Raw genomic sequence first — 24072 nt, 5'->3', positions numbered from 1 at the left:
GGCCAGACACCGATTGTCCTCTTCATTGTCAGTATTCCTCGAAATCTCATTATAAATTTAACTAGATGAACGCAAACTAATTGTCATGCGGTCGAAGCACTTGATTTGTGCTAGTTGTTAATGATTTTGTTAAAATTAGCTTGGTGAATGATTAAGTAGCTTTCGTTCAGATCTATTAATTTATTGAAAATTTGAATTCCTTAGTCTTTGTTTCTGCGTTAGAGTTGTGTTGAGTTGCTTAATTTGTCTATACTGATTCTTGAAATTTAGTTGGTTTTGAGATCGTCCTTGTGGCTCGAGTTCTGGCTTTGATTGATGATTGCAGCTTTGACACTTAATTTGATCTGTTAGTACTCAAATTTGTAAAATGAGCATTTAGAAGAATTTAAGAGGTGAGTATTGGTTCATTGTGCAACGATTCTATGGTGTACTGATAGAGTTCCGATTTTATGTTAATATCTAGTTATTCTTGATCTTGCGTCAATTTATATTATGAAGACACAATTGCTGTTCTGGCTATTCATGAATTTCTTCTGTTGCAGTGAAGAGGCAAACAAAAGGAGGTCCCAAAGAATAGGGTTTTAGAAATGTTGAGAAAGCGCTCCATGTTCCAATACAATATAGGAATTTAAACTGCAAGAAGTCCAGCTGAAAGTATGGGTTATATCTCGTTGGGAACTTGTTCACGCTTTCCGTTCTCCAGCAGTTATATTGCTGATCATCCATCAGTGCTGCATCTCGGTATGTTGATTGTCTATTCACGAGTAATCAGTTGTAATTAAATGTTGGTTTGCTTTTTAGTAGGTTTTAGCTTTGTAGTAGTTGTCATCCTGAAATTGGGTTTCCTGAATTAGAACTTTGTCTCAGTCTCTAGGACATAGACATCACATCTCTTTTTATGAGTCATCTAAACTATTGATAACTAAAAGGCAAAAGCAGCTTTTTTTTTTTTTTTTTTCTCTTCCTGACTGAGAAGTTAATTGCATAAGGTCAAGTTTCATGAGATGGATGGGAGAGAGTGCTACTGCAGATCCCCGTATTTATCTACTTTAGATATGGAGGGACCAAATTTCAAGTGTTGTAGAGAAACTGACTGACAGGAACAAATATCAGGTATTGGCTTGTTAAACTTTAATGACAGTGATATAGAACAGGGAAGCAGCTATTACCAGATGCCGAGCATGTTCCTTTGCACCTTGACCATGTATCAAACAACATAACGTGGGAAGTGGTATACCCAGAATGGATAGAAGAAGAAGAAGAATTTGAAGTTCCCACTTGTCCTTCTCTGCCTATGATTCAAGTTCCTGGAAAACCACGAATTGATCTTATTGCCGTCAAGCTTCCTTGACACAAGTTGGGGAGATGGTCAAGAGATGTGGCCGTCTACACTTGCAGCTTGAGCAGCAAGGCTTGCTGCTCTTCTAAAGGCCTTCATCCAGTGCTGTGCTTTTGGTAACTGATTGCTTCCAATTCCAAATCTCTTCACTTGTAAGGATATTGTTGTACATGAAGGGAATGTAGGCTATACAAAACCAACCTTATAGGTTGAGAGAAAAGGTACGGCACTGTGGGTCATGTGAACTTGCAGTTCCTCTCAAGGTAAAGTCAGTCAGAAACTGGTTCATTATGTTGTTTGATTCTGCTATCTGCTTAAAGATTTTAGTTGAAATGGAAGCTAGCTAGTTGATTCATCCTTTACCCAATTTGGAACTTCTTTTTTTTTCTTCCCTTCCTTGTCTCACAATGTATAGCATTTATGGTGTTTAGTTGAGTTATATGACTAGCACATCAATCCATCTAGATAATTTAAAAAAAAAAGGTAGCCGCACATTTTCATAGGGAGTTCATAAAACGTGGCTGGTTGAAGTCATTTATTGGGGAGTCTTATTTGGTGATCTTAATCATTGACTATCACTGTACCATTTTATAAAAAGAGCGAAGACAATACTATGATCAAATGGTTTAAATGCTTTTCTATCTATTGTTGTTTTGTTTTGATAGGCCGTAAAACTATGCATTGGAACCTGTATATGGTGTCAATAACTCTGGATCTATGCCGCATGGATTAAAAAAAAAATAACTAACTAAATACTTTTGAACAGAGCATTTCTACTCGGAAAGGCCACATAGAGAAGCATATGCAAACAATCCTTCATTCTGCACATGTATATGTTGTGGGGCCATTACTGCAGCTCAGAGTATCCGCTTGGCAGGCTCAACACGAGATTTTGTGATACTTGTGGACGAAACAATTAGCGAGTATCATAGAGGGGGGGTTGGCGGCTGCAGGCTGGAAAGTCCATACAATCCAAAGATCAGGAACCCAAAAGTGAAAGGGACGCATACAATGAATGGAATTACAGCAATTCCGTCTGTGGCAGTTAACCGATTATGACAAGATCATTTTATTGATGCCGACTTGCTTATACTTAGAAACATTGATTTTTATTTGAAATGCCAGAAAAACTGCTACAGGAAACAATGCTACCTGTTCAATTCAGGTGTTATGGTGGTTGAGCCATCAAATTGTACATTCCATGCTAATGGATCACATCAATGAGATTGAGTCTTACAATGGTGGGGCCAGGGCTATCTGAATGAAATCTTCACATGGTGGCACCGGATTCCAAAACACATGAACTTCTTGAAGCATTTTGGGAAGGTGACGAGGAGAGAGAAACAAATGAAAATTATCTTTTTGAGATGATCCTCCTATCCTTTATGTTCTCCACTATTTGGGAAATAAACCATGGCTATGCTTTCGGGACTATGACTGCAACTGGAATGTGGACATTTTACAAGAGTTTGCTAGCGAGTGCTCATAAAAGATGGTGGAAGGTGCATGACGCCATGCCAAAACACTTGCAAAAAATCTGCTTGCTTAGGTCCAAACAGAAGGCAGCATTGGAGGGGGATCGGAGGCAAGTGAGAAAGGTAACTACACTGATGGCTCACAGTTGATTAGAACATCATGTTTCAACGATATCATTCAGTGATATATAAATGATTATGTAAAATTAAGAGAATAGTAACTTAAAAATAGGTGTTGTCGTAAACAATATTTTAATAACCAACCCCAGGTGAAACCCGTCAAAGTTGTTGGGTCCTGGGTTAACCGGATTAACCGGTTTGATCGGCTTGTCAAATCGAGTGATAAAAATTTTAAAATTCAACAAGTACACCCCTAAAAATTAAAGGTAAATCCTTACAGGTTTGAAATTTAGCAAACACACCCTAAATAAAAATTGACAGTGTACTAGTTGGCGGCAGCAACACATCAAATGCAATCTCAATCATCCCTTGAGCCCATTCCCCATAAAATCTACCTAAGATCTGGCCGAAATCGGTTTGACTTAGACCAGATCTCACCGACGTGGGTGTCGACATTCTAGGTCAGATCTCACCACTACCGGTGTAAAAAACTCTCCCCATCACCATGAAAATACTCCCCTCAACCTTCTGACCAAAAGCCCTCTCTCCCCACCCTCATTCGCTTCGCCAATCAGGGCAAAAGCTAGCTATTGCCATTGTCGGTTTTTTCGATTTCTGGTCGATTTACTTACTAAAAATCAACTCCGTTGCCAACGTTGCACTCGTTGGCACTTTCTCTTAAAAAATCCCAACATCTTGGCCTTCAATTGTTCGTCGATCATCATCTTAATTTATAGGGTTTTTGGTGAATGAAATGGGTAATCAAGCTCGATGAAAGCCCTGGTCCCGATTGAATTGGTTGAACTAGCCAAGCTGAGCCGGGTTTTAAAACACTGGTCGTAACTATCCGCCTCAATGTCTAATTAATTGGATCTAATGTGAACTCATGAAAATATAATTTTTTTCATTCTTAAATATTAATTTTAACTTTAAATCCTAAAACCCAAGAGTGGAAACATATTTTACAAGCNGCATGATATGAAACTAAGCACAATGCTATGTATGATTGATTGCTATGTATGATTGAATTTTATAAATTTTATAACTGAATCACTTTTGCTGATCATTACGGCAGTTGCTGCAATTTGCGCAAGTTGCAATTTATTTGTATAATATAAATATTGCAAATGCTGCAATGCAGCTGCTGCAATTTGCACAAGCTGTTGTTGCAATTTGCACAAGCTGCTGCAATTTGTTTGGTCTTTTTTCTTCTTTTTTGTTTGGTTCATGAGAAAACGTACACTTTTTCTTGGGAAGTTTTAGTTTTGACTCTACCATTTTGTACTGTTAGTAAAACCCCGAAACGCAATTAATGGTAAATTACCATTTCTAGAGCTGTAAATTTTTTTTTTTTAATTTTCTTTTTCTTGTAATTTCTAGAGTTCTAATTAATTGTACAGTTAGTGAAACCCATAAAGGAAATTACTCTCTCTATAGTTGCAATTTAAAAAAAAGAAAAAAAAAAAGAAGAAGATTTTTTTCTTGTTTGTTTTATGAATAACTTACACTTTTGCTGGGAAGAGTTAGTTTCTGTTGTACCCTTTGATGCAGTTAGTGAAACCGAGAAATGAAATTACTTTTTAATTACTCTTTCTGTAGCTGTCCTTTTTGTTTTGTAATTTAACTTAAGTGTAATTTGCGGCAGTTGCAAACTTAGATGAATAATTGTTTGTGTTTTGGTTTTGATTGACGAATTTTATGTGAATTGTGATGAATTGATTGAATTCAAGTGTTGCCTAGAGATTATAGGATATGAGTTACATTAGACACAAATGAATGAGTAATCAAAATTTGTTAGGGTTGTATTTGTAAACTTTTAAGGTATTTTTATCATTTTTTAAACTAATAGCGGGTGATTGATTTTTACAGGGTACCCGGAAAAGGAACCGGAACCTGCATTTTAGGTTCTGGTTCCTTGAATTCAAGAACCTATACTATGCGGTTCCGGTTCCGGTTTCGGTTCTGGGTCCAGTTCCTTTTTTTTGGAACCTGCACTGTGCAGTTCCGGTTCCCCCGGATAATATAAGGTACCCAGAACCGCTCACCCCTACCTCCATTGACTTTCAAATTTTTCATTTCATTGTACTACAATGGATCTTTCATTTTCTTTGTTGCATTTGAGTGCAAAACACTTCTTTCTTAACTTGTTTTAATATCATTTTAAAATCTTTGTAGATTCTTTCTATGGAAAGCATGGCTAATGTGAATTGGGCTGTAGTTTTGGATATTACCACTAGTTCAATGATGAAATAGTCCTCCCTATGCTCGACGTGCACTCAATATGCATGGTGCGTGCACCTGGCATGCATGACCAGGGTCCAAACCCACCATCGCCTCAAAGAAACATACAAATTGGATCATGTATTTTAATATAAATATAATGCAAGACTTGAATGATGAAATTGGTGTAAAAGATTTAATTTACTAACCTATGAAGAATCCTTTGAGAAAAGGCTAATTTAATAAACTAATTTTCAGGCCTAGTTGTGAACCATTATTTACTAAAGAATAATTGGAATTAGTAGACAAGGCAGATTTAATATAACATGTCTTCAACTTCGATCGATGACATCAACCTTGCCAGTGGCGCTGACTCTTCTACACCAAATCTCATTCTCTTGGCCGTTGTTGCTAAGTTTGAGACAAGAGACCTTGACGCTAGTGAGGAATCTTAGACTCTCCTCGACCTTCCAACAATTGTTGACTCTCTTAGTGCTTTGGTTTTGATTTTGACTTCGACTTCAACTTCAACTCCGATTGATGACATCAGCCTTGCCAGTGGTGCTGACTCTCCTACAGTAAATCTTGTCCTCTTGTCCACCATTGCTAAGTCCGAGACAAGAGACCTTGGCGTTGGTGAGGAACCTTAGACTCTTTTCGACCTTGCAACAACTGCTTCTGGTCATGAATCTCATTCGGAGTCCTTACAGATGAGGTTTGCTGATTATTTAATTGATTATGCTATTTAATTATGTCATATATTAAATTATTCTAATTAAGTATAAACTATATTGATTTATTGTATTACTTTATCTGTTCAGACAGCTTATGATAGTTGGGACTTTGTCCTTGGCTCAGCTGTTGGTCTTATAAAAAAATTGTTAAAATTGTCTGACACAGTTAAACTGTTGGTTTGGGAATTTTGCAAGAGTGATAGTATGGAATCTAGTAGCATTGAAGATCAACTTGAGGGTTCAATGATTATTAATGTTGATCTTCAATGATTATTAATGAAATGAAAAAAAAAAAAAAAAAAAGCAGCCATTTATTTGGGTGATATAAGCGTAACTTTTTAGGTATAAAATAAACAAACGCCGCCCTAGTCAGTCAATCAATTACTAAGATTATTACTCAATGTAGACTGGATGCGATGAACTGATTGGANTTTTTAAATTATTGAAGTTTCTATTATATGATCACATAGCATGATTATATAGTATATTGTTTATTAATAGCATGATTATATAGGCGGTAATTGATATATTTCTTATTGTTTATTAATTCTGTAAGTAATTGTAATGATTTTTGGTATATTTTCTTTTTTACTTTTTTTTTTTTTTTGGGTTAATTTCGTGTGTCTAATAAATGGGTCAAGTCAATAGTATGGGAAGATTGATTAGCTACACTTATGTAGAATCTGATACAAAAAGGTTGTATTGTGTGCGGTGATGATAATAACCAATAAGATTATATTGTGGAATCAATACAAGGGGTAAAGTTGAAAACAAGTTCAATATATACAAAAATAAATTACATTTAAACACTAGTTCATTGTATTACATAATGTTTTTTAGATTTATTTTTCATAATAACATCGTAGATTGAAAATATGTATTTGGTAATTGGCTTGATTGAGACGATAGAGACTATCATTTTTGCTCTGCCCCAAACCGTGGCCAGTAGTACGGTTGTCACCTACAACAACAGCCTCAATTCCCTTAAATTACAGAGTTGAAAGTGGAGGGAAATTGAATCAATGTTTTTTCGATTTATTCCTCGAGAATGATTGCTTGACGAAGGAAGTAGTGCACCATCACAATATGAAAGTTCTCCAAATAGTAGAGCAAAGGACAAATTATATGCATCGATAGCTGATCGCCTGCCCCCACAGTTCATACTTCTCATGCATTGAGCCCATACAAAGTTGATTGAAATGGACAAGCTTTATCTTTAGAGTTGGACGATGTGGATTCTAGGGATGGTCCTGGAACCACGTCTCTTGTACTTCAACCTATTTATGGTTCCATGTCGTAGAATACTTCTTTAGTTTCACCTGATATACATGAAATCTAGTAGAAGCTTTTTCTCAAGTTCTATGCCTTTAGAGCTAATGCTAAGAACAACAACATTAATGATTCAATGTCATCTGTTCCTGCTAGGTGGCATGAGAAATGATAAAGGGTAATACTACATGTACAAATAAATTTACAAAGATTTTTTATACAAAGTGATGTGGTAGGACATGTATGGAAAAATAAATACGATGAATTTGATTTTTGGTATTCACTCTTCTATTCATCTCCTGCTATCTCACTTTGTACAAGAAATTTTTATAATTTTCTTTGTACGTATAGCATTATTGAATGATAAATATTTAGATGATGACAATATTTTTTTCTCTCAACGAGGAAGTAGAAGTTTTGGTTTTAATTTATAATTTAAAAATGACCAAAAAGTGGCCTTTGCAAATGAAGTCATTCTCATTTTTGTTTTGATTTCAAAATTTTTAATATTAAAAGAGTGGTGCTATTCAATGTTCTGAAAACCGGACCGAACCTCCCGGTCGGACCGGTTCGACCAGCAATCGGTGAAAAATCCGGTCCGGTATATATAAAAAACTGACATTTTGATTTAAACCGGATTGGACCACGGTTGGACCTTCGGAATAGTACCGAATCGCGGTCCAATCGTAGCTAAACCCCAACGGATTCCGACATCTTTCGACGCAGAAAACACCCCTATTCGACGGACGACATCTCCACGACCAAAACCATCCATTTTCAGTCGTTGTCGTCCAGCCTACGTCAATTGCCGTCCACCTAAAGTTCATGCGTGACGCGACGTCGGATTTCTTTCGTTGATTCCGACGAGTTCCGACGACGATGGAACTCCCTAGCACCACCATTAGAGTTGCCGGCACCTACACATCAAAAGCCCCAAGATTCCAGCTTCGATTGGCCGTCGATCGTCGCTGCCGCCACCACTCACCAGAATCTTCGCGCGACAGGGGTGTTTTAGATAGATTTCAAACCTTAAGGGAGTATTATAGGGGTGTTTTTGATGGATTTCGAACCTTCAGGGACTAAAATTTTTTACAAATTACGGTCCAACCGACAGATCTAACCGGTCAAACCGGAAACCGGACCCTTAAACGGGTCATTGTCCGATCCGGTTTTCAGAACATTGGTGCTATTGGCACCACACCTTTTATCTTAATTGACTGTAATTCTAAATTTACCCATTTGGTTAAACAAGTAATTATATATTTTTGGTAAATTTTATAAAAGTTAAAATTGTAAATAAATAATAATAAGTAGATGGGGTCTATTATAGTGTTACAAAGAAATAAAAAACAACGTGATGAAATCTTAAAAATATTAGAAGGATTTATGTCAAAACACGCCCTTAATATTCAATTTGGCTTGACTTCAAATGATAGAGATAGGGTCATTTTTGTCTTCACATAATTTTAATTAAATTAATATTGTTGATTATTTATTTTAATAAAAATTGACCTACTTAAAGTGAAAGGTTAAGAAAAGCACAACCCCTGTTTGTTTAACTTTTTAAAACTCTATTCTATTATCCTATTAAATAGTAAAAAACGTTTTTGTTTTAGTATTGACGGAATTCAATTCAAAATCCAATCTAATTCAAAGACATTTTTTAGATTGAAAATGAAAAATCCAATCTTATTTCTATTTTCCAATCCTATTCAACTATTGTGTCTCTCCTTTTTCTACCTTTCACAATAAAAGTTCATAAAGTAACAAAAACACCCCCACCACCCACCCAAGCCACTATCGATCACCAGTCGCTACCGACGTTGGAACAATACACTACTGGCTGGATCTGACTGATCGTGCACCGATCTTGCCGTTTTCGACAAAGATGGCCAAATCCACAGCCAAAGATCTGGCCGTTGATGACGACCATATCTTGGTTGTCATTGACGACCAGATTTTGGCTGTTAACGAAGGTCAGATTCTGGCTGTAGATCTGGTCGTCTTCGATGAGATCCACATGGATCTAGTTGGAAAAGGCCAGATCCAGCCGGTCGTGTGCCATTTCAACCACTGCTGGCTGCCATTTGGCTTTGGTGGCCAGTTGCCGACAGTGGCTTCGGTGGGTGGGGGTTGTAGATAAATTAACAAATGTAGGGGGTTAAAAAATAATCTAAATATTTTTCAGAAAATGTTTTCAAAAAATGTACCAAGCAACTATTCTATATTTTTATCCAACTCTGATATTTTAGATATTATACCAAACACATTCTTAGAATCATGTACCAAACAAGCCTTAAATCTCTGTTAATACTTTGATAATCCTAATTTAATTTGGTAAAGATGAAATTAACAGAAAACTATTTAATCTAACTGTGCAAAAGGAAAAATGATCATTTCAAAGATGCAAATTTTAAAATAACCCTTCACTTCTCAAATTCACCCCATCGGCAATTTCAGGCCATTCTGGCTTGTTTTCGGCATAGTTGACCCTTCTCGACACCACCATTACAATCCTCTCAACCCCCACATCAAAACCCCAAACCTCCCCGCCTGATTGAACCTCCCAATCGTTGGTCTCTACTCTTAGTTTCAGTCAGCATTTCATCCAAATTCTGGTAGGTCCCGACATCGAAAACCACCCCCAACACCACCAATAGCATTACCGGCTTCCCCCCACCCAAAACCCCCAACATCGTCGATCGCAATTGCCCATCGATCGATGCCGCCTCTCCCTTAGGTTTTCGTGTTTTGTCGCGCCTTTCCACTCAAATTCTAGCACCTTGCTGAGGTGCAATCAAGTGAAAAAGTTAGGGGTTTTGGTGAGGAGGATAAGGGGATGTTGATGGTGATGTCAGGGAGGTCCAATGGTGCCAGAATCAAGTCGGATTTTGGCTTGGCTGGGGTCTCCTTTGGGATTATTTGAGAGAAATTTGATAGGAGTTATTTTGAGAGAAAAGTAATGGTGTTAATTTTAGGGTAGGAATTTGCAATTTATGAAACCAGGGGTGGGAACTTGTAGGTTCGCCAAACGTTGGGTGGGAAAATGTCGTTTACTCTTTGTGAAATAACTAACAACCAAGGGAAGAAGAAGAGAAACGACATCGTTTCTTGTTATCAATTAAACTATTAAGGGTCCGTTTGGTTCAAAGAATGTTAGATTATTGGAAATGTTGGATTGTGAGAAAGTTAAATTACCTCGAAAATTATTGGGAATTTTTAAGAAAATGTGTTTGATTAGTTGGAATAAATTGATGAGTATGTTATATTAATATGTTTGGTTGGGAGGAATAAATTGGTGAGTATGTTATTTAAATTACTAAATTACCTTTTTTTAAATATTAATATAATATTATTTTTATTATTAATTTTTTAATAATTTCTTTTAACTCTCAACATTTCGGATTTAGCTAAAACATCCTAGCTTATATAAAACTTTAATTTATAACAAAATAACCCCCACCATCCCAAGCCACTGCCAACCACCGTCAGCCATCGCTGGAAAGTCGCCGAAGTCGCTAAAAATGGCCAAGAGTCACTGGGAGGCTCCCAACGACTCTCGGTCATTTTTAGCGAATTTGGCAACTTTCTGGCAGCGGTTGGCTCGCTGTCGACAGTGGTGGTTGGGTGGCGGTGATGGTTTGCAATTTGTTTTAAATATAAGGGTATTATTATGTAAAAACTTAATTAAATAAGGGTAAAATTATAATGATGGATTAATGTAAATTGATTTTAAAATAAAGATATTATTGTTCAATATTTTTATTAATAAAAGATAAAATTATAATAAAAAATAAAATTACTTTATTAATCTTATAATATTTAAAAGAATAAAGATAATAAAATTATCTTCAATATTACCAAAAATAATTATTATTGTTATTATCAAAAACTCGATAACATAGGCATATAATCTCCTACCAATCGCCTCCTCAAGGCAATCCATTTCGACCGACTAATAACACAACACCCAAAACACAGACACTTTGAAGCTTCCACTTCTCAGTTCCAACAAAACGCATATGGATTTGATTTCATCTTTTAATATGAAAGCCACCCAGATTTTAATTCCAGCAATCACAAACTCGAGTAGCTTCTCAGCTTCACTTCGTAACTCTAAATTCCCAGTTCCAAACAAGTCCTGTACCGTCCATGCCAGGAAGAGAAACTCAAACTCAAACTCCGACTCACTTCCCCAAAAAAATTTAGTTGAAGAAGTATTATTAGACGAAGAGGAAGATGTTCTTTTTGAAGACTTTGAAGATGGTACTAATAACCCTTTTAAAAGAAACAGAGTCATCTCATTTAAGTTCTTATGTTAAGTTTTTCTTTACAGTGAAATGACCGTTATTTGATAATCAAAGAAGCTTTTATGAGTCATTGGGATTTTTTTTTCTTTTTCTTTTTTTTTTTTTTTGTAGAGGAAGTAATGGACGGTGATGATGGTGGTGATTATTTTGAAGATGAGTATGCGGAAGAGGATAGCGAAATCTATGTAAGTTGGTAGTGAAGTTATTTGTGTCCTTTAGTAATGTTGTGATTTGAAGTCGTGATTTTCTAAGAACATATTTTACATTTTGTTTTTGAAGGCTGGCGATGGAGGTGAAGGAGGTGGAATATCCCTTGCTGGGACTTGGTGGGATAAAGAAGCTTTGGCTATGGCTGAAGATGTCTGTCTGTCTTTTGATGGTGTCTTGAAAATATACGCATTTAAGACTACGTTAAATTGCATCATTCGAGTGCGCATTGAGAACATGTCAAAGAAGTAAGCATTTGTTGACATTGTTATAGGATTCTAATTGATTTTGCTTCCATCGGTGCATAATGTAGATTGCATTTACTTGCAAGAATTTCAATAGGACTTCTGTTTAGTTAGTGATACTCCTTTCATTTGCTATCAATCTGTTACTGGGTATATCTTGATGCTATCAGTTGCAAACATAATTGAGTATATATCATGGAATGCTTTCTATAGATAATTCCTTCTCATGCTCGTGAGAGTGGAAGTTGTAATTTACTAAGTGATGTATCCTTAGAGATGAACCAAAATGTCAATTACGCTCAAATCAAATGATACACGATGAGGGAACTTTCTGTCATAAGACGAGGATAGTTCATGTTCTAAAGATTCTTCTGCATAATTTCTTTATTTTCTTGTTATTTATTTATGCTGAAATCAAATTCTTGACTACCATCTGAATGGCTTATATTTCATTAGGATTTTTTCCTTCAACTTTTTATGGCTATCGCTTCCTAATTAGGAGGATTTTCACCATAAGATTAATTAATAAATGTCTCGGGGCTCTCTTTGCTGGCAATGTGTCACAGATCAGGTTCCCCAAATATGGAAGATATTGAAGCCTTTTCTGCATCCTATAGAGCTAAACTAGATGAAGCAGAGATTGCGAAATCCATACCCGAGAACATGTCTTTGGAGGTATTTATTAATTTATATTTATTCTGTTTTGGTTTTTCTTTTGATATGTTAATTGTGTTAGCTTCCTGTGGAGGAGGCAATCCTCTCTAGACAAGCAGTTGAAATTGACAACTAAAATGCAAGGAATGAACTGCATGTGTAGTATAGACTGGTTTGGTTATCTATTTGGTTATTCTTTTATATTGCCACTTTCTTTGGCTTGAAGAGCTGAATTGATTTTGTACTTTGCCACCAAATATCTGCTGGCTATTGCTTTAAGGCTAATTGTTGAATTGTTCAAGTTCTCTGTGAAACATTTTGGTCTAAGTAAATGCTTTTTTAATTTCAGGTGTCATCTCCCGGTGTTGAAAGGGTAGTTAGAATTCCACAAGAGCTGGAACGGTTCAAGGATCGACCTATGTATGTGAAATATGTCAGTGAAGTGGCTGCAACAGGTTCATCTTCAGAAAGTGATGGTGTTTTCAGGCTTATCTCTTTTGACCTGGAAACAAATTGTTGCACCTGGGGTTTGGCAGATGTGAGAATAAACAGAGAAAAAGCAGGGAAAGGAAGACCACTCAGCAGAAAGCAACGAGACTGGCGTTTGGATACAACCTTTGATTCCTTGTGTTTCGTCCGATTGCACTCTGATTGTTGAATTTTGTTCTCCAGTTATTTTTTCATCCATTAAATCATGTGTATTCATAGGAAACTCCATAATGTAGCCAGGTATGCTAACATAATGAGTTCTTAGGATGCCATCGGACAGGACCAATCCCTATATGAGTTGTTTATGTACATACTTTAATAAAATTCTGTCTTTTGTTCTATATACTACTGATTTTATATGGATGAATTGAATTAAAAAAATGAAATGAGAAGGATAAAACTGATGAAGTTTGGAAGTTACGGGGTCAAGATTAGAAGAATAAGAAAAAAAGGTACGAATAAAACTACTAGTTAGCATAATAGGTAAAGTTTTATAGAGGTTTCCTGGCCCTGGTTTAAAAATCTTCAGTTTGTTCTCAGAACTTCTTCACCTCCTTGACTAGTCCTAGAAACTGAAAATAAATATATAGGATTCTGTTAGCATTAGCTATTTATCGGGACAGTTGCAAGTTTATATGGATTTTTGTCTCACTTTATTGCTGAAATAAACCAAGGATGTTGTATCCTCTGATGCAGTGACATTTGAAAATGAAAAGTAAGGTTTTACTAGTCTATGAGATGGTGCAAGTTCTGTTTCGTCTTCATGGCATCCTTTCTAGTTACCTGGAAATTAAGGTATGACATCACCATTGGATCTTTTACTTTTGTCCTTTAGGTTTTTTTTTGTGGACGAAATATATTTTTCTTAAGTAGTAGCATATTTCTTTCCACAAATGCCACTGGCTGAATATTTAGTTTGGTCCATTTAGTCCAATTTTACTAATTACTAGGATGGGTCTAAATACCAGTAGAATCTTTGTTTTTGATTGTTAATTGTCTGAGTTCATTGTGGAGATACAGGAACCTTCCAAATTGCTGGAAAGAGGGCTTAGGGCTGAAAGTTTAAGCAGCAAGTAGCTCAGGCCTGCCACAAATCCTTCTGCATCCTCTGAGGCTGCTAATAGTGATCCAGGATTAGATCCGGTAGTTCTGGTCATTTTATCCTTTGAGCCAAAACATAACATGATCTGAAAATTTCCTGTGTCAGATTGCTCTAACAGTCTAACTGCCTGCATACTACCATTGAGTTGCAATTTTTTTCCGACTTCTCATTGTAATTTCTGTATCTTTGTAATATGTCCGTTGGCTGTGTGGCAGATTTTTTTTTTTTTTCTAAAAATATGTTCTAGTGTTGATTAAATTTGAATAAGCTGCCCAAATAAATACAATTATTTGGTTGCCTGATTGGTGCTCTTTGGAAATAATCTGTTGTAGAATTGGCCCCTCTCATTGATCTAGCTCTGGTCCTGATTTTTCTTTTTCAAAAGTTATTAAAACTGTCTACCTTGGTCCTTAACTTCTTTTATGTTAGAACTCAGGTAAACTGAAACATTTAAACTATAGTGCTATAATATTGAAATTATATCTTCAGACTTCTACCTTTGTTTGCTTATTGAATTCCTGTCTCTACCAATGAGGATATTAAAGAAGCATTGCCTAAGTTTTCAAAGAAATTCTTTTTCTTATTCAATTCAATTGCATTGGTGTTCTTTCCCGCAAAGTTAGATCTAGCCTTTTACTATAGCCATCATTAGATTGCTAAGAACCCAATACAAAATTGCTTTTATTGATCATCTTTTCATTTTATTTTATCCTCATATCAGCTGGCCATATTTAGAGAAACCCTAGCATAATGGCAGGATGTGAATATAAACTCCATTGCAGTGAACATAAGGTTTAGAAAGAAAAATAGAGCCTGATAGTGATTGATTTTCTTGAATTTAACTATTGAATCGCAGAAGTGTGATGTCAAAGCATGTACTTAGTGGTTCATCTGAGCCATATATCTCATTGTGATTATGAAATGCAAAAAGTGACTTGATTTTTAATTGCACTTCCTAAGATCTAGAAACTCATAAATTATGATTTTTAGCACTTGAGTTTGACTGTAAAGAACATCTTTCTATATAATCAAAACCCACTTTTCCCTCTTCCTGCTTTTGTATTTTGTTTCTTCTTTCCTGCAATTACGTTTGTAGAAACTTTATGCCACAATAGTGGAGAGGGGCCTTTAGAACAAAAGGTGAAAAATCTTACACATTAGTCTATACTACACAGCCCTATATGCTAAATTAACCAACCAAACACTTTATTGGATTCTTATCCAAATCTTTGTATTCTTTAAAATATTCATAGTTTTGTTGATGTCTTATAATACGGCTAACGTTGTCCCAACCAGCCCCACTTTTTATGGCTCAAGAATAGAGAGAAACACATTTTCATTTATGGAAAATGACTTGAATAGAATAGAACCCTCTTTTTGCTTTTGGTATTTTTCTCATTTTCAGCTTTGTTAATGCTATTTTCATCATTCTCACAGCATGCTGCTGCTGCTGATATAACCTGGGATATCCACTCTACTCTGCAGCTTTCACAGCTTTGAATTACAGAAACCAGCACACTCCTCATCCTGAGGTCCCCCAACATTTCTTCTTGGTAAAGTACCTCGACAATGTCGCTCAACTTACAAGGCAATAAAATTTCGAGTATTTTAAATGTTGAATAATATAAGATTTCTCTTGTTATGAAATGTTTGGCTGCAACACTATTTATTGATTTGAAATTATGAAACCTCTTTGTCAACCAACATATTATAGTTTAAGTTAAAAGCATAATGATATTTTCAACACTACTTATTATTGATCAATTGACCTCAGTCAGAGTATACATGTGAAGCTGTGTTTTTCACATGAATTTTTTAACTTTGATCATTTTTTTTCATTTAAAGTCCCTCACTGGCACCCACTGTTTTTTCCTTATCCGAATTTCAAATGATTTTCAAGTCTAACTTTGTGGATATATTATTATTTTTTTGGTATGAGATTTTTTAATTTAAATTAGAACACAAATTCATAATCATTAATTTATTGCCGAACGGATATGAGAAGAAGTTGGAAATAATTATTTTCTTTCCCATCTTATCAACTTTTAAACTATTAGATTGGAGCTGATCAAATATTAAAAGTTTAAGTAAAAAATTTAAATCAAAATTAAGTTAAAAGATATCATCCTCAACTACCGGTTTTATAACTTGGGCATCTCCAACCCAACGCCATTTCGGTGTAGGTGTGGAAAATGTGTTTTAACCCAACACTAAAAACTACACCAAATTGGTGTAAGTGAATACTATTCATCCACACCAATTTGGTGTGACACTATTTATTTATTATAAGATATATTTTATTTTATTATTTTTTTATTTGTATTTATGTTAATTTGACTATTATTTATATTAATATTTATAATAGTAAATTCATAATAATTATATAATTCAAAAAATGATAAAAAATTAAAAACAAAACTTCATTCAATGCAAATATTAAACTACAATAACTCAAAATAAAGATTAACACTAATTTAAAAACACTAAGATTAAAAAAAAAATACAATATAAACTAAAATAACAATTTAGTGTTCTGGTAGATTAGTTCCGAATTCTTTAAGTTCATCAAAATATTGGAAAGGACTATAACTATTTTGAGATCATTAACCTTGTTGTTGAGCTCTTTTTTGCATAATTCTTTATTACTCATTTTGAAAAAACTCACACAGGCTGGATCGGTTTATGGAATTCAAACCGATTTCAAATTTTTGCTTGACATAGACAAATCAAGATACAGAGGTTATCCATGCTCTTCGAAATGCATTAATTGATCATTTGTGGAAGAATATACATTTAGAAAATTAAATTACTATCATATGAAATTTTATTTTGTGTTTGTTGTTGTCCTTTTTTTTTTTGTGGCATTTTATATTAGATGTAATGTTTTTTATATTAAATTATGTTTTTTGATTAATAATGCTTAATTTTATTAAATTAGTAATATTTTTAAAGTTTTATTATTTAATAAAAATATCATTCTCAATATTTAATTAATATATACAAAAATATTAATGAAATAAATTAATTTGATTATTAATAGAAATAATATTCTTTTTGGTGTAATATTTGGTGCAATGGGTTGGAATGAAACGTGAAATACACAAAAAATCATACCATTTGGCATAAAACTTGCACAATTTAGTGTTTGTGGTTGGAGATGGCCTAAGTTATGATTTTCTTGTCATTTTATCAACTTTTAAATTATTAGATTGTAGTGAAAAAATTAAATTAAAAAATACCATCTCTAGATAAGGAGGACTTTTTTTTTTTTTGTTCTTTAAAAAATTATGCTCGAAAATTGAACTTGGATTTCATTATGGAGCTACAAATTGGGTTTTGACCTAATCACTGACAATTTGTTTAATAATAATTTTTTAAAATAAAGAAATTTATAATTAACAATGGGGGGAATGTTATGTTTATAATATTTTTTAATAAATTTTTTTCATAATTTCAATGTGATAATTCATTATTAGTTAATTTATAAATAAATAGACATAATTTATACAAGCAAATGAGACTTATTTTATAAACTGATCAATAATGAACAATTATCTTAAGATTATTAAAAAGAAAATAATAAAGTTATCGAAAAATTTATATCAAATTTGTGTATCGAATGACGTAATAAAATTTTAATTATTAATTAATAATAAATTAACGATCAAGATTTTGTTACGTTATTCAATGCATAAATTTAATGCACACCTATAACTGTAACATTAGTCTTATTAAAAAAGACCTTGGATGTAGTAATAAAAAATAATATACACAGAGATATGAGACAAATGTGGCCGTAGAATGAGGCCAAAAATCTTGAAAATAAAAAACAGTAGTCAACGTCCACGCTTGATGTCTTGTCGAGTCAATTTGAGCCCCGCGCGTGCTTGTGGGATCTACACTGGACCAGCGCGTGCGCTCATTCCTATCCGCAGTTAAAAGATAAGTTCAGCAGGCGGCCAAATTTGTCGGCACTTTATTGAGTCTTAAAAGTACAAAAAAGATTAGCCTAGATTCCATCAATTCAAGCCCAGAGAGCGATCCCATCAGTTCTCTGTTTACTGATTCGACAGTGCACAACACCAGCACCATCCGCGAGTGGCCGTCAAAATTTCTCAAATATATTACACGCGGGAAGCGGCTGGCTAAAGTATTGCATAGAAGATACTCTTTTGTACTTTAGACTTATTGACTCATAGTTCCCATAATAATAAAAAATATAATATAATGTTTTTATATATTTCGATTATTATATTAAGAGAGCTTTCTGATTAACCTTGACATTTACGAGAAATGCTACGGACACCAAATTTATACGCTGAAATTTGTTACCGAACGATGTAAAATCTATTAAGATACGGTTACGATGGATATAAAATACTGATTTCGTGAATAGAAGATTATCCATCTTACACAGACGATTGTCCATACGTTATATACGGATGAACAATCGTCCACAACAATATCAATAGACTCTCATTTATATAATATAGACAGGTGTCAATTTACTATAAACGAACATCCATATAAGATGGATGTCTGTCCAGAAAAGTTTAAAAACTAATAATGGATGGACGTCCATATACAATGGACAGCCGTCCATCCTGTCTATACCCAAATTCTAGTTTAATAGAATTTTTTTTTTGAAAAATTCTACATTGTGAATACTTTTTATCTATCTCTCTTGCTTTGCATTTTTTTTATAAATGAAAAAAAATGTAAATTTAAAAAAAAAATTATTTGAGTATGGACACCAGTCCATCTCATTTGGATGGTCGTCCATTGTATATTGACACCCATCCTCATTAGATGGATTGGCGTCCAAGCTTTTTACTTTAAAAATCAAATTTTTTTTTTCCTTTATTTCATCTAAAAATTTTGTGCTTTAAAAATAAATATTTTATCTAAAAATTTTGACTTAGACAAACAATAGTTTTTTTATAAATGAAAAAGAAAATGTAAATTTATAAAAAAAATTATTTAAGAAGGACGGTCGTCCATAGTAAAGGGACTCCCGTCCATAATATATGGACGTATGGACGGGAGTCCCTTTACTATGGACGACTGTTTATCATAAATGAAAGACCGTCTGGACTCTCGTCCATTTATGATGAATGATCGTTCATAATTGTTGGAGGTCGTTCATTCTCTAAATACTTGTGTTGTGTCTTACGTGGCCACGTCCGAGTCAAATGCCAAATAGATCGGTGCAAAATTTCGGTACCGACATTAGGTGTGTGCATAGATTTTTGATCATCTATAGGTGTCAACATTATCATTTATTATTGTACATGATTATTTTATTGATAATTAATTTTATAAAAATTTATTTATTATTGAATTAAATTTAAATGTAAGGATAATGCGGTAGTTGAACTCAGTTAAAACTTTTGCTTTTAGTTGTAGTCTGCAAGTCTGTAAACAGTTTCTTTCTCTCATTTATGGGGGCTAATCTGTAGTGTAGTGTATAAATAGAGCATAATTTTTATAGAAAAAATCAAATCTTGGGTTAAAATATTATTTCATATCATTATATAACTATCTTTTTGTTAAAGCTAAGCAACGCCAGAATTCACGTGACTGGTGTAACAGAATTTGTTTGATAAAGATATCCATAATTCCATACATGGTATTATCATCATCATTATTAATATAATTCTTTTTTGGTGTTACTTTTTTAAATCTTGGTTGTCATTCTATGTTTGGAGTTGCAATTCTGTGCAAATGGATATATAAAGCAGTGAGCTGTGTAAAAAGTTAAGATCTTGAAATGGGTATGGGTAGGTGGTGTTTTGGTTTGTTGTTGGTTTGGGGTTTGGTTGTGAGTAGCAATGTTGAAGTGAAGGGATACCCAGTTGAGGATCTGGTGGTGGGATTGCCTGGTCAAACCAAGGTTGAGTTCAAACAGTTTGCTGGGTATGTTGATGTTGATGTGAAACATGGCAGGAGCTTGTTTTACTACTTTGTTGAAGCTGAGGTTGACCCTCAGAAGAAGCCTCTCACTCTCTGGCTCAATGGAGGTTGGTTGCTTAATTTGCTTTTTTTTGGTTCTTTCTTTAAATTGAATCTGGTCAACTTATATGCAAATCTGGAACTGGTTTATGTTTCTCATTATGGTGTATTTTTGTTTTATGTTTTTGAAGTGAGTTCTGGTTAGATTTTGGAATGTTTTTGTTTTGTCTACTGTTTATTTTTTGTTTCCTTTACACTTAGGTTCCTGTTTATCTTTTAAAAAGTGTTTTGGACTGCGCATAAGCAACCTTTGTTGTGTTTTGTTCTCTGTAACATATGCTTTGATTTACATGCTGGTTATTTCTTATTTTAACTTATTGCCCGATGTACTCTATAAATCAACTGCAGCAACATATGAGACTATTAAGTTTGTAATTTAGTTCTTCATGCGTGAGCATTTGCTCTATGAGGCAAACAAACTATTCAGATTATATTTCTTCTCGTCGATTCAGGCCATTAGGACCATTCTTTGATTTGACCTTCAAGACTAATTCATTATCCTAACATAATGCTTTCGTGTTTGGAATACATATTTTTAGTAGCAAGATTGATCCGTCTTCTTCTACACCTGTGGTAGGGGAAAAGTATTCTACTGTGTTTTTAAGTAAAGGTCATCAAATTCCAAATTCACATTGACAGGTCCAGGGTGTTCATCTATTGGTGGAGGTGCCTTTACAGAGTTGGGTCCATTTTATCCCAGAGGAGATGGCCGAGGACTTCGAAGAAATCCAATGTCATGGAATAAAGGTATTGGAATAACATATATTACTATGGCATGTTACTGGAAGTAATTCGAGCATGTAGCTATAAGAAATTTCAATTTACATTCATTCTTTATTTTTTTGTAGCATCAAATCTCCTTTTTGTTGAATCTCCTGCTGGAGTTGGATGGTCATACTCAAATACGACTGCTGATTATACTTGTGGGGATGATTCTACTGGTAAAAGGGGCAGCATATGTCTTATTTTTTTTCCTTTAAGATTTTTTTGGCTCCATGTCCAGTTTGGAATGGTTAAAGCTAATTTAATTTTCTTGACAGCCAAGGATATGCGCACATTCTTCTTGAACTGGTATAAGAAGTTCCCAGAATACAAATCAAGAGAATTATTTCTTACAGGGGAAAGTTATGCAGGTATCAGGAGCTATAATTCTAATTTAATAGCCATTGTGAAAGGCAAAATTTGTTTGAAGTACCCCCATCCAGTCCACTCTTTAAAATGATACTGATTTGAAAATTTAAAATTTTGAAGCATATTTTGTATGATACTAAAACCTTCAATTACTTTGCGAGTATCAAACTCATGAAAAGCTATTGCTTTGTGCTCGAAGTAGAAACAAACAACTGGCTATTGTGGTAAATGTGATTTAACATTATTGTATTAGTTGTGACTGTGATCGATAGACGTGTGATTCGTTTCATTTCCTGTTAATTTGGTTTTATTTTAATTATCTTGGTTTATAAGCTTTGACAGTTTCTTTTATATTTATCGATGTTATTTGCCAGGTCATTACATACCACAGCTGGCTGATGTTCTGCTGGACTATAATGCACGTTCAACTGGTTTCAAGTTCAATATCAAAGGAGTTGCTGTAAGAAAATCTGGCATTATAAATCTAATTTCTTTGTTTCTTGTCGTGCTGTTTGGTATCTTGTGGTTGTTTTTGTTCTCATTTGATCCTTTCATTTGACTTTGCTCTGATTAGATTGGAAATCCACTTCTCAAACTTGATCGTGATGCTCAAGCAACATATGAATTCTTTTGGTCTCACGGAATGATTTCTGATGAAGTTGGTCTTGCCATCATGAACAAATGTGATTTTGATGATTATGTCTTCGCTAGTCCTCACAATATGACTGACTCATGCAACAATGCCATCAGTGAAGCAAACGACATCGTTGGTGAATATATAAATAATTACGATGTGATCCTTGATGTTTGTTATCCATCTATAGTAGAGCAAGAACTGCGGTTGCGGAAAGTGGTATACTTTATTGTTCCTTGTACTCAGCATATTTTGTTCTTTATTCTCAAGATATTCATTACTTGAAACTTTATGAAGAAATGAACAATTTTCTTTCTTCTTATATGTACAGGCTACCAGGATAAGTGTTGGAGTTGATGTGTGTATGACCTATGAAAGAAGATTCTATTTCAACCTTCCTGAGGTTCAGAAGGCTCTTCATGCAAATCGAACTAAATTACCATATGGCTGGTCTATGTGCAGTAGGTTAGAAATTTGCACTTCTAGCAGACATCCTCATTCTGTACACATATTAAACATATAGAGTAACTATTGCTGCATCTCTGCGTGAGTTATGCCTTCAGCTAGCTTGAACTAGAAAGTTCTCTAACTCCTGTTAAAATAAACAATGTAAGGTCTGTCATACATAATTCTCTGTGGAAGTTATTTTTAGCACTTCTTTTGGTACTGACAGGTCCCCCTGTAGGATTACCGATCATCCTGTATGTCAAATTTTTAATACATGACTACTTGTTTTACTGATCATTGCAATTTCATGTTTTCGGCAGCGTTCTAAATTATAGTGACACTGATGGTAACATCGACATGCTTCCCCTGCTCAAAAGGATAGTTCAGAATGGGATACCTGTTTGGGTATTTAGGTAAGATCTAATTAGGTAGATTATACGATCTGCTAACCCCACCCTTTTCTGGTCCTCCTTCACTAAACATTGTTTGGTTGGTAATGATTATCTGATTGTTAAATTTGATAAACTATAGTGGTGACCAAGATTCTGTTGTACCTTTGCTGGGATCCCGGACACTCATCCGTGAACTAGCACATGATCTAAAGTTCGACGTTACAGTCCCATATGGAGCTTGGTTTCACAAAGGCCAGGTACTTGCCCTCCATCAATTTCATCATTTTCCCTTTATCTATTTCTTTCCGTGTTAACTTGCTCCTAAATATCTATTTTCTTGTTACAGGTGGGAGGTTGGGCAACCGAGTATGGAAATTTGTTGACTTTTGCCACAGTAAGGGGTGCTGCTCATATGGTACCCTATGCACAACCATCAAGAGCCTTACATCTTTTCAGTTCATTTGTGCGCGGTCGAAGACTGCCTAATAATACTCGTCCTTCGATAGATGATTAAGAAAAAATGTTTTACGAGTTGCTGCAATGTGTTAGGGTTTCAAGTTAGTTCATAATTCTAAAATTTCGTTACTCGAAAGATAAGAAAGTCATCGTGTTTTCAACAATTACGGATACCCGAAGGGACAAAAGAAGGCCTTTCAATTGTAGTTGAGGAGAGAGGAAATTAAATATAGGACTTTTCTTAATTTTCATTGATGATAGTTCTCACTTCTCAGTTGTATCTTCTTGAAATAGAAGAAGAACATGATTGACTTGATAACGAGTTCATTTCATGTAATGAATGGGAGGAAGTTTGATTATTTGATTGGAATTATGTTAGCTGTATTTCCTGACATTGAAGTTTGTGGAATTGAAATGCAACAGAAATTTCATGCTCTTGTTAGACATGATCTTCCTGCACTTATTTATTTGATCAATTGTAAGCATTGAGCAGGAAGCTCTTTGATTCTTCCAACTTTTTGTTTTTTATTTGTTTCCGTCGATGATATGCTCTGCTTCTCGGTTTGGGGTTATCCACATTTGGTTTCTTTCTTAAGGAGTATCAAAGAGAATGTTCTATGTTATAAAATCCTAACCAAATATTTGTGTAATTGAACTTGTTTGGATTGAGAGAAAAATTTAGCGTGAGTTTTGAAATTGAAAGTGTAAACAAATAATTGGGATTTGGGAGTGCTTTACAATAGGAGGGGTGATTTTGAAAAACTCAAAAAAATATTTTTTATTTTTTAACTTCACATTTTTCTTGTTTTTCCTTCTTACCATAACTTTCTATTAAA

General features: G+C 34.4%; 2 protein-coding genes and 1 pseudogene across 4 annotated transcripts; all 3 read left to right on the top strand.

Moving 5' to 3' along the window:
* Positions 1-656: 656 nt before the first annotated feature.
* LOC116144552 lies at positions 657-2999 on the top strand (annotated as a pseudogene).
* An 8118-nt stretch (positions 3000-11117) lies between these two features.
* On the top strand, positions 11118-14432 carry LOC116144558. 3 transcript variants are annotated; one of them, XR_004130272.1, is made up of 6 exons: positions 11118-11423; positions 11579-11652; positions 11747-11922; positions 12486-12594; positions 12923-13857; positions 14083-14432. XR_004130272.1 is itself a non-coding variant. In XM_031430002.1 (5 exons), the coding sequence occupies exons 1-5, from the start codon at positions 11180-11182 to the stop codon at positions 13229-13231; spliced, it is 912 nt and encodes a 303-aa protein (XP_031285862.1). In that variant the 5' UTR covers positions 11118-11179; the 3' UTR covers positions 13232-14032. The 3 variants fall into 3 exon arrangements, 1 of the variants encoding a protein (XP_031285862.1); XR_004130273.1 differs by having other exon boundaries at positions 14077-14432; XM_031430002.1 differs by lacking the exon at positions 14083-14432 and having other exon boundaries at positions 12923-14032.
* A 5271-nt stretch (positions 14433-19703) lies between these two features.
* Positions 19704-23595, top strand: LOC116144557 (serine carboxypeptidase-like 42). Its single transcript, XM_031430000.1, has 10 exons — positions 19704-20184; positions 20816-20923; positions 21025-21117; positions 21217-21309; positions 21682-21767; positions 21882-22160; positions 22273-22406; positions 22709-22801; positions 22920-23037; positions 23127-23595. The coding sequence occupies exons 1-10, from the start codon at positions 19935-19937 to the stop codon at positions 23292-23294; spliced, it is 1422 nt and encodes a 473-aa protein (XP_031285860.1). The 5' UTR covers positions 19704-19934; the 3' UTR covers positions 23295-23595.
* Positions 23596-24072: the final 477 nt, after the last annotated feature.

This window comes from Pistacia vera, unplaced genomic scaffold, assembly GCF_008641045.1.
Source record: "Pistacia vera cultivar Batoury unplaced genomic scaffold, PisVer_v2 Contig447, whole genome shotgun sequence".
In the NCBI taxonomy this organism is placed as follows: domain Eukaryota; kingdom Viridiplantae; phylum Streptophyta; class Magnoliopsida; order Sapindales; family Anacardiaceae; genus Pistacia; species Pistacia vera.
The sequence above is the reverse complement of the archived record's forward strand: the minus strand, read 5'-3'. Positions and strand labels throughout refer to the sequence as shown.

Excerpts from the sequence above, each read along its gene's own strand:
- LOC116144558 (XM_031430002.1), top strand. The coding sequence starts at position 11,180 with ATGGATTTGATTTCATCTTTTAATATGAAAGCCACCCAGATTTTAATT. Across the intron at positions 11,424-11,578 it reads TTTTGAAGACTTTGAAGATG|AGGAAGTAATGGACGGTGAT; the intron begins GTACTAATAACC and ends TTTTTTTTGTAG. Across the intron at positions 11,923-12,485 it reads ATTGAGAACATGTCAAAGAA|ATCAGGTTCCCCAAATATGG; the intron begins GTAAGCATTTGT and ends AATGTGTCACAG.
- LOC116144557 (XM_031430000.1), top strand. The coding sequence starts at position 19,935 with ATGGGTATGGGTAGGTGGTGTTTTGGTTTGTTGTTGGTTTGGGGTTTG. Across the intron at positions 20,924-21,024 it reads TCCAATGTCATGGAATAAAG|CATCAAATCTCCTTTTTGTT; the intron begins GTATTGGAATAA and ends ATTTTTTTGTAG. Across the intron at positions 23,038-23,126 it reads CTTGGTTTCACAAAGGCCAG|GTGGGAGGTTGGGCAACCGA; the intron begins GTACTTGCCCTC and ends TTCTTGTTACAG.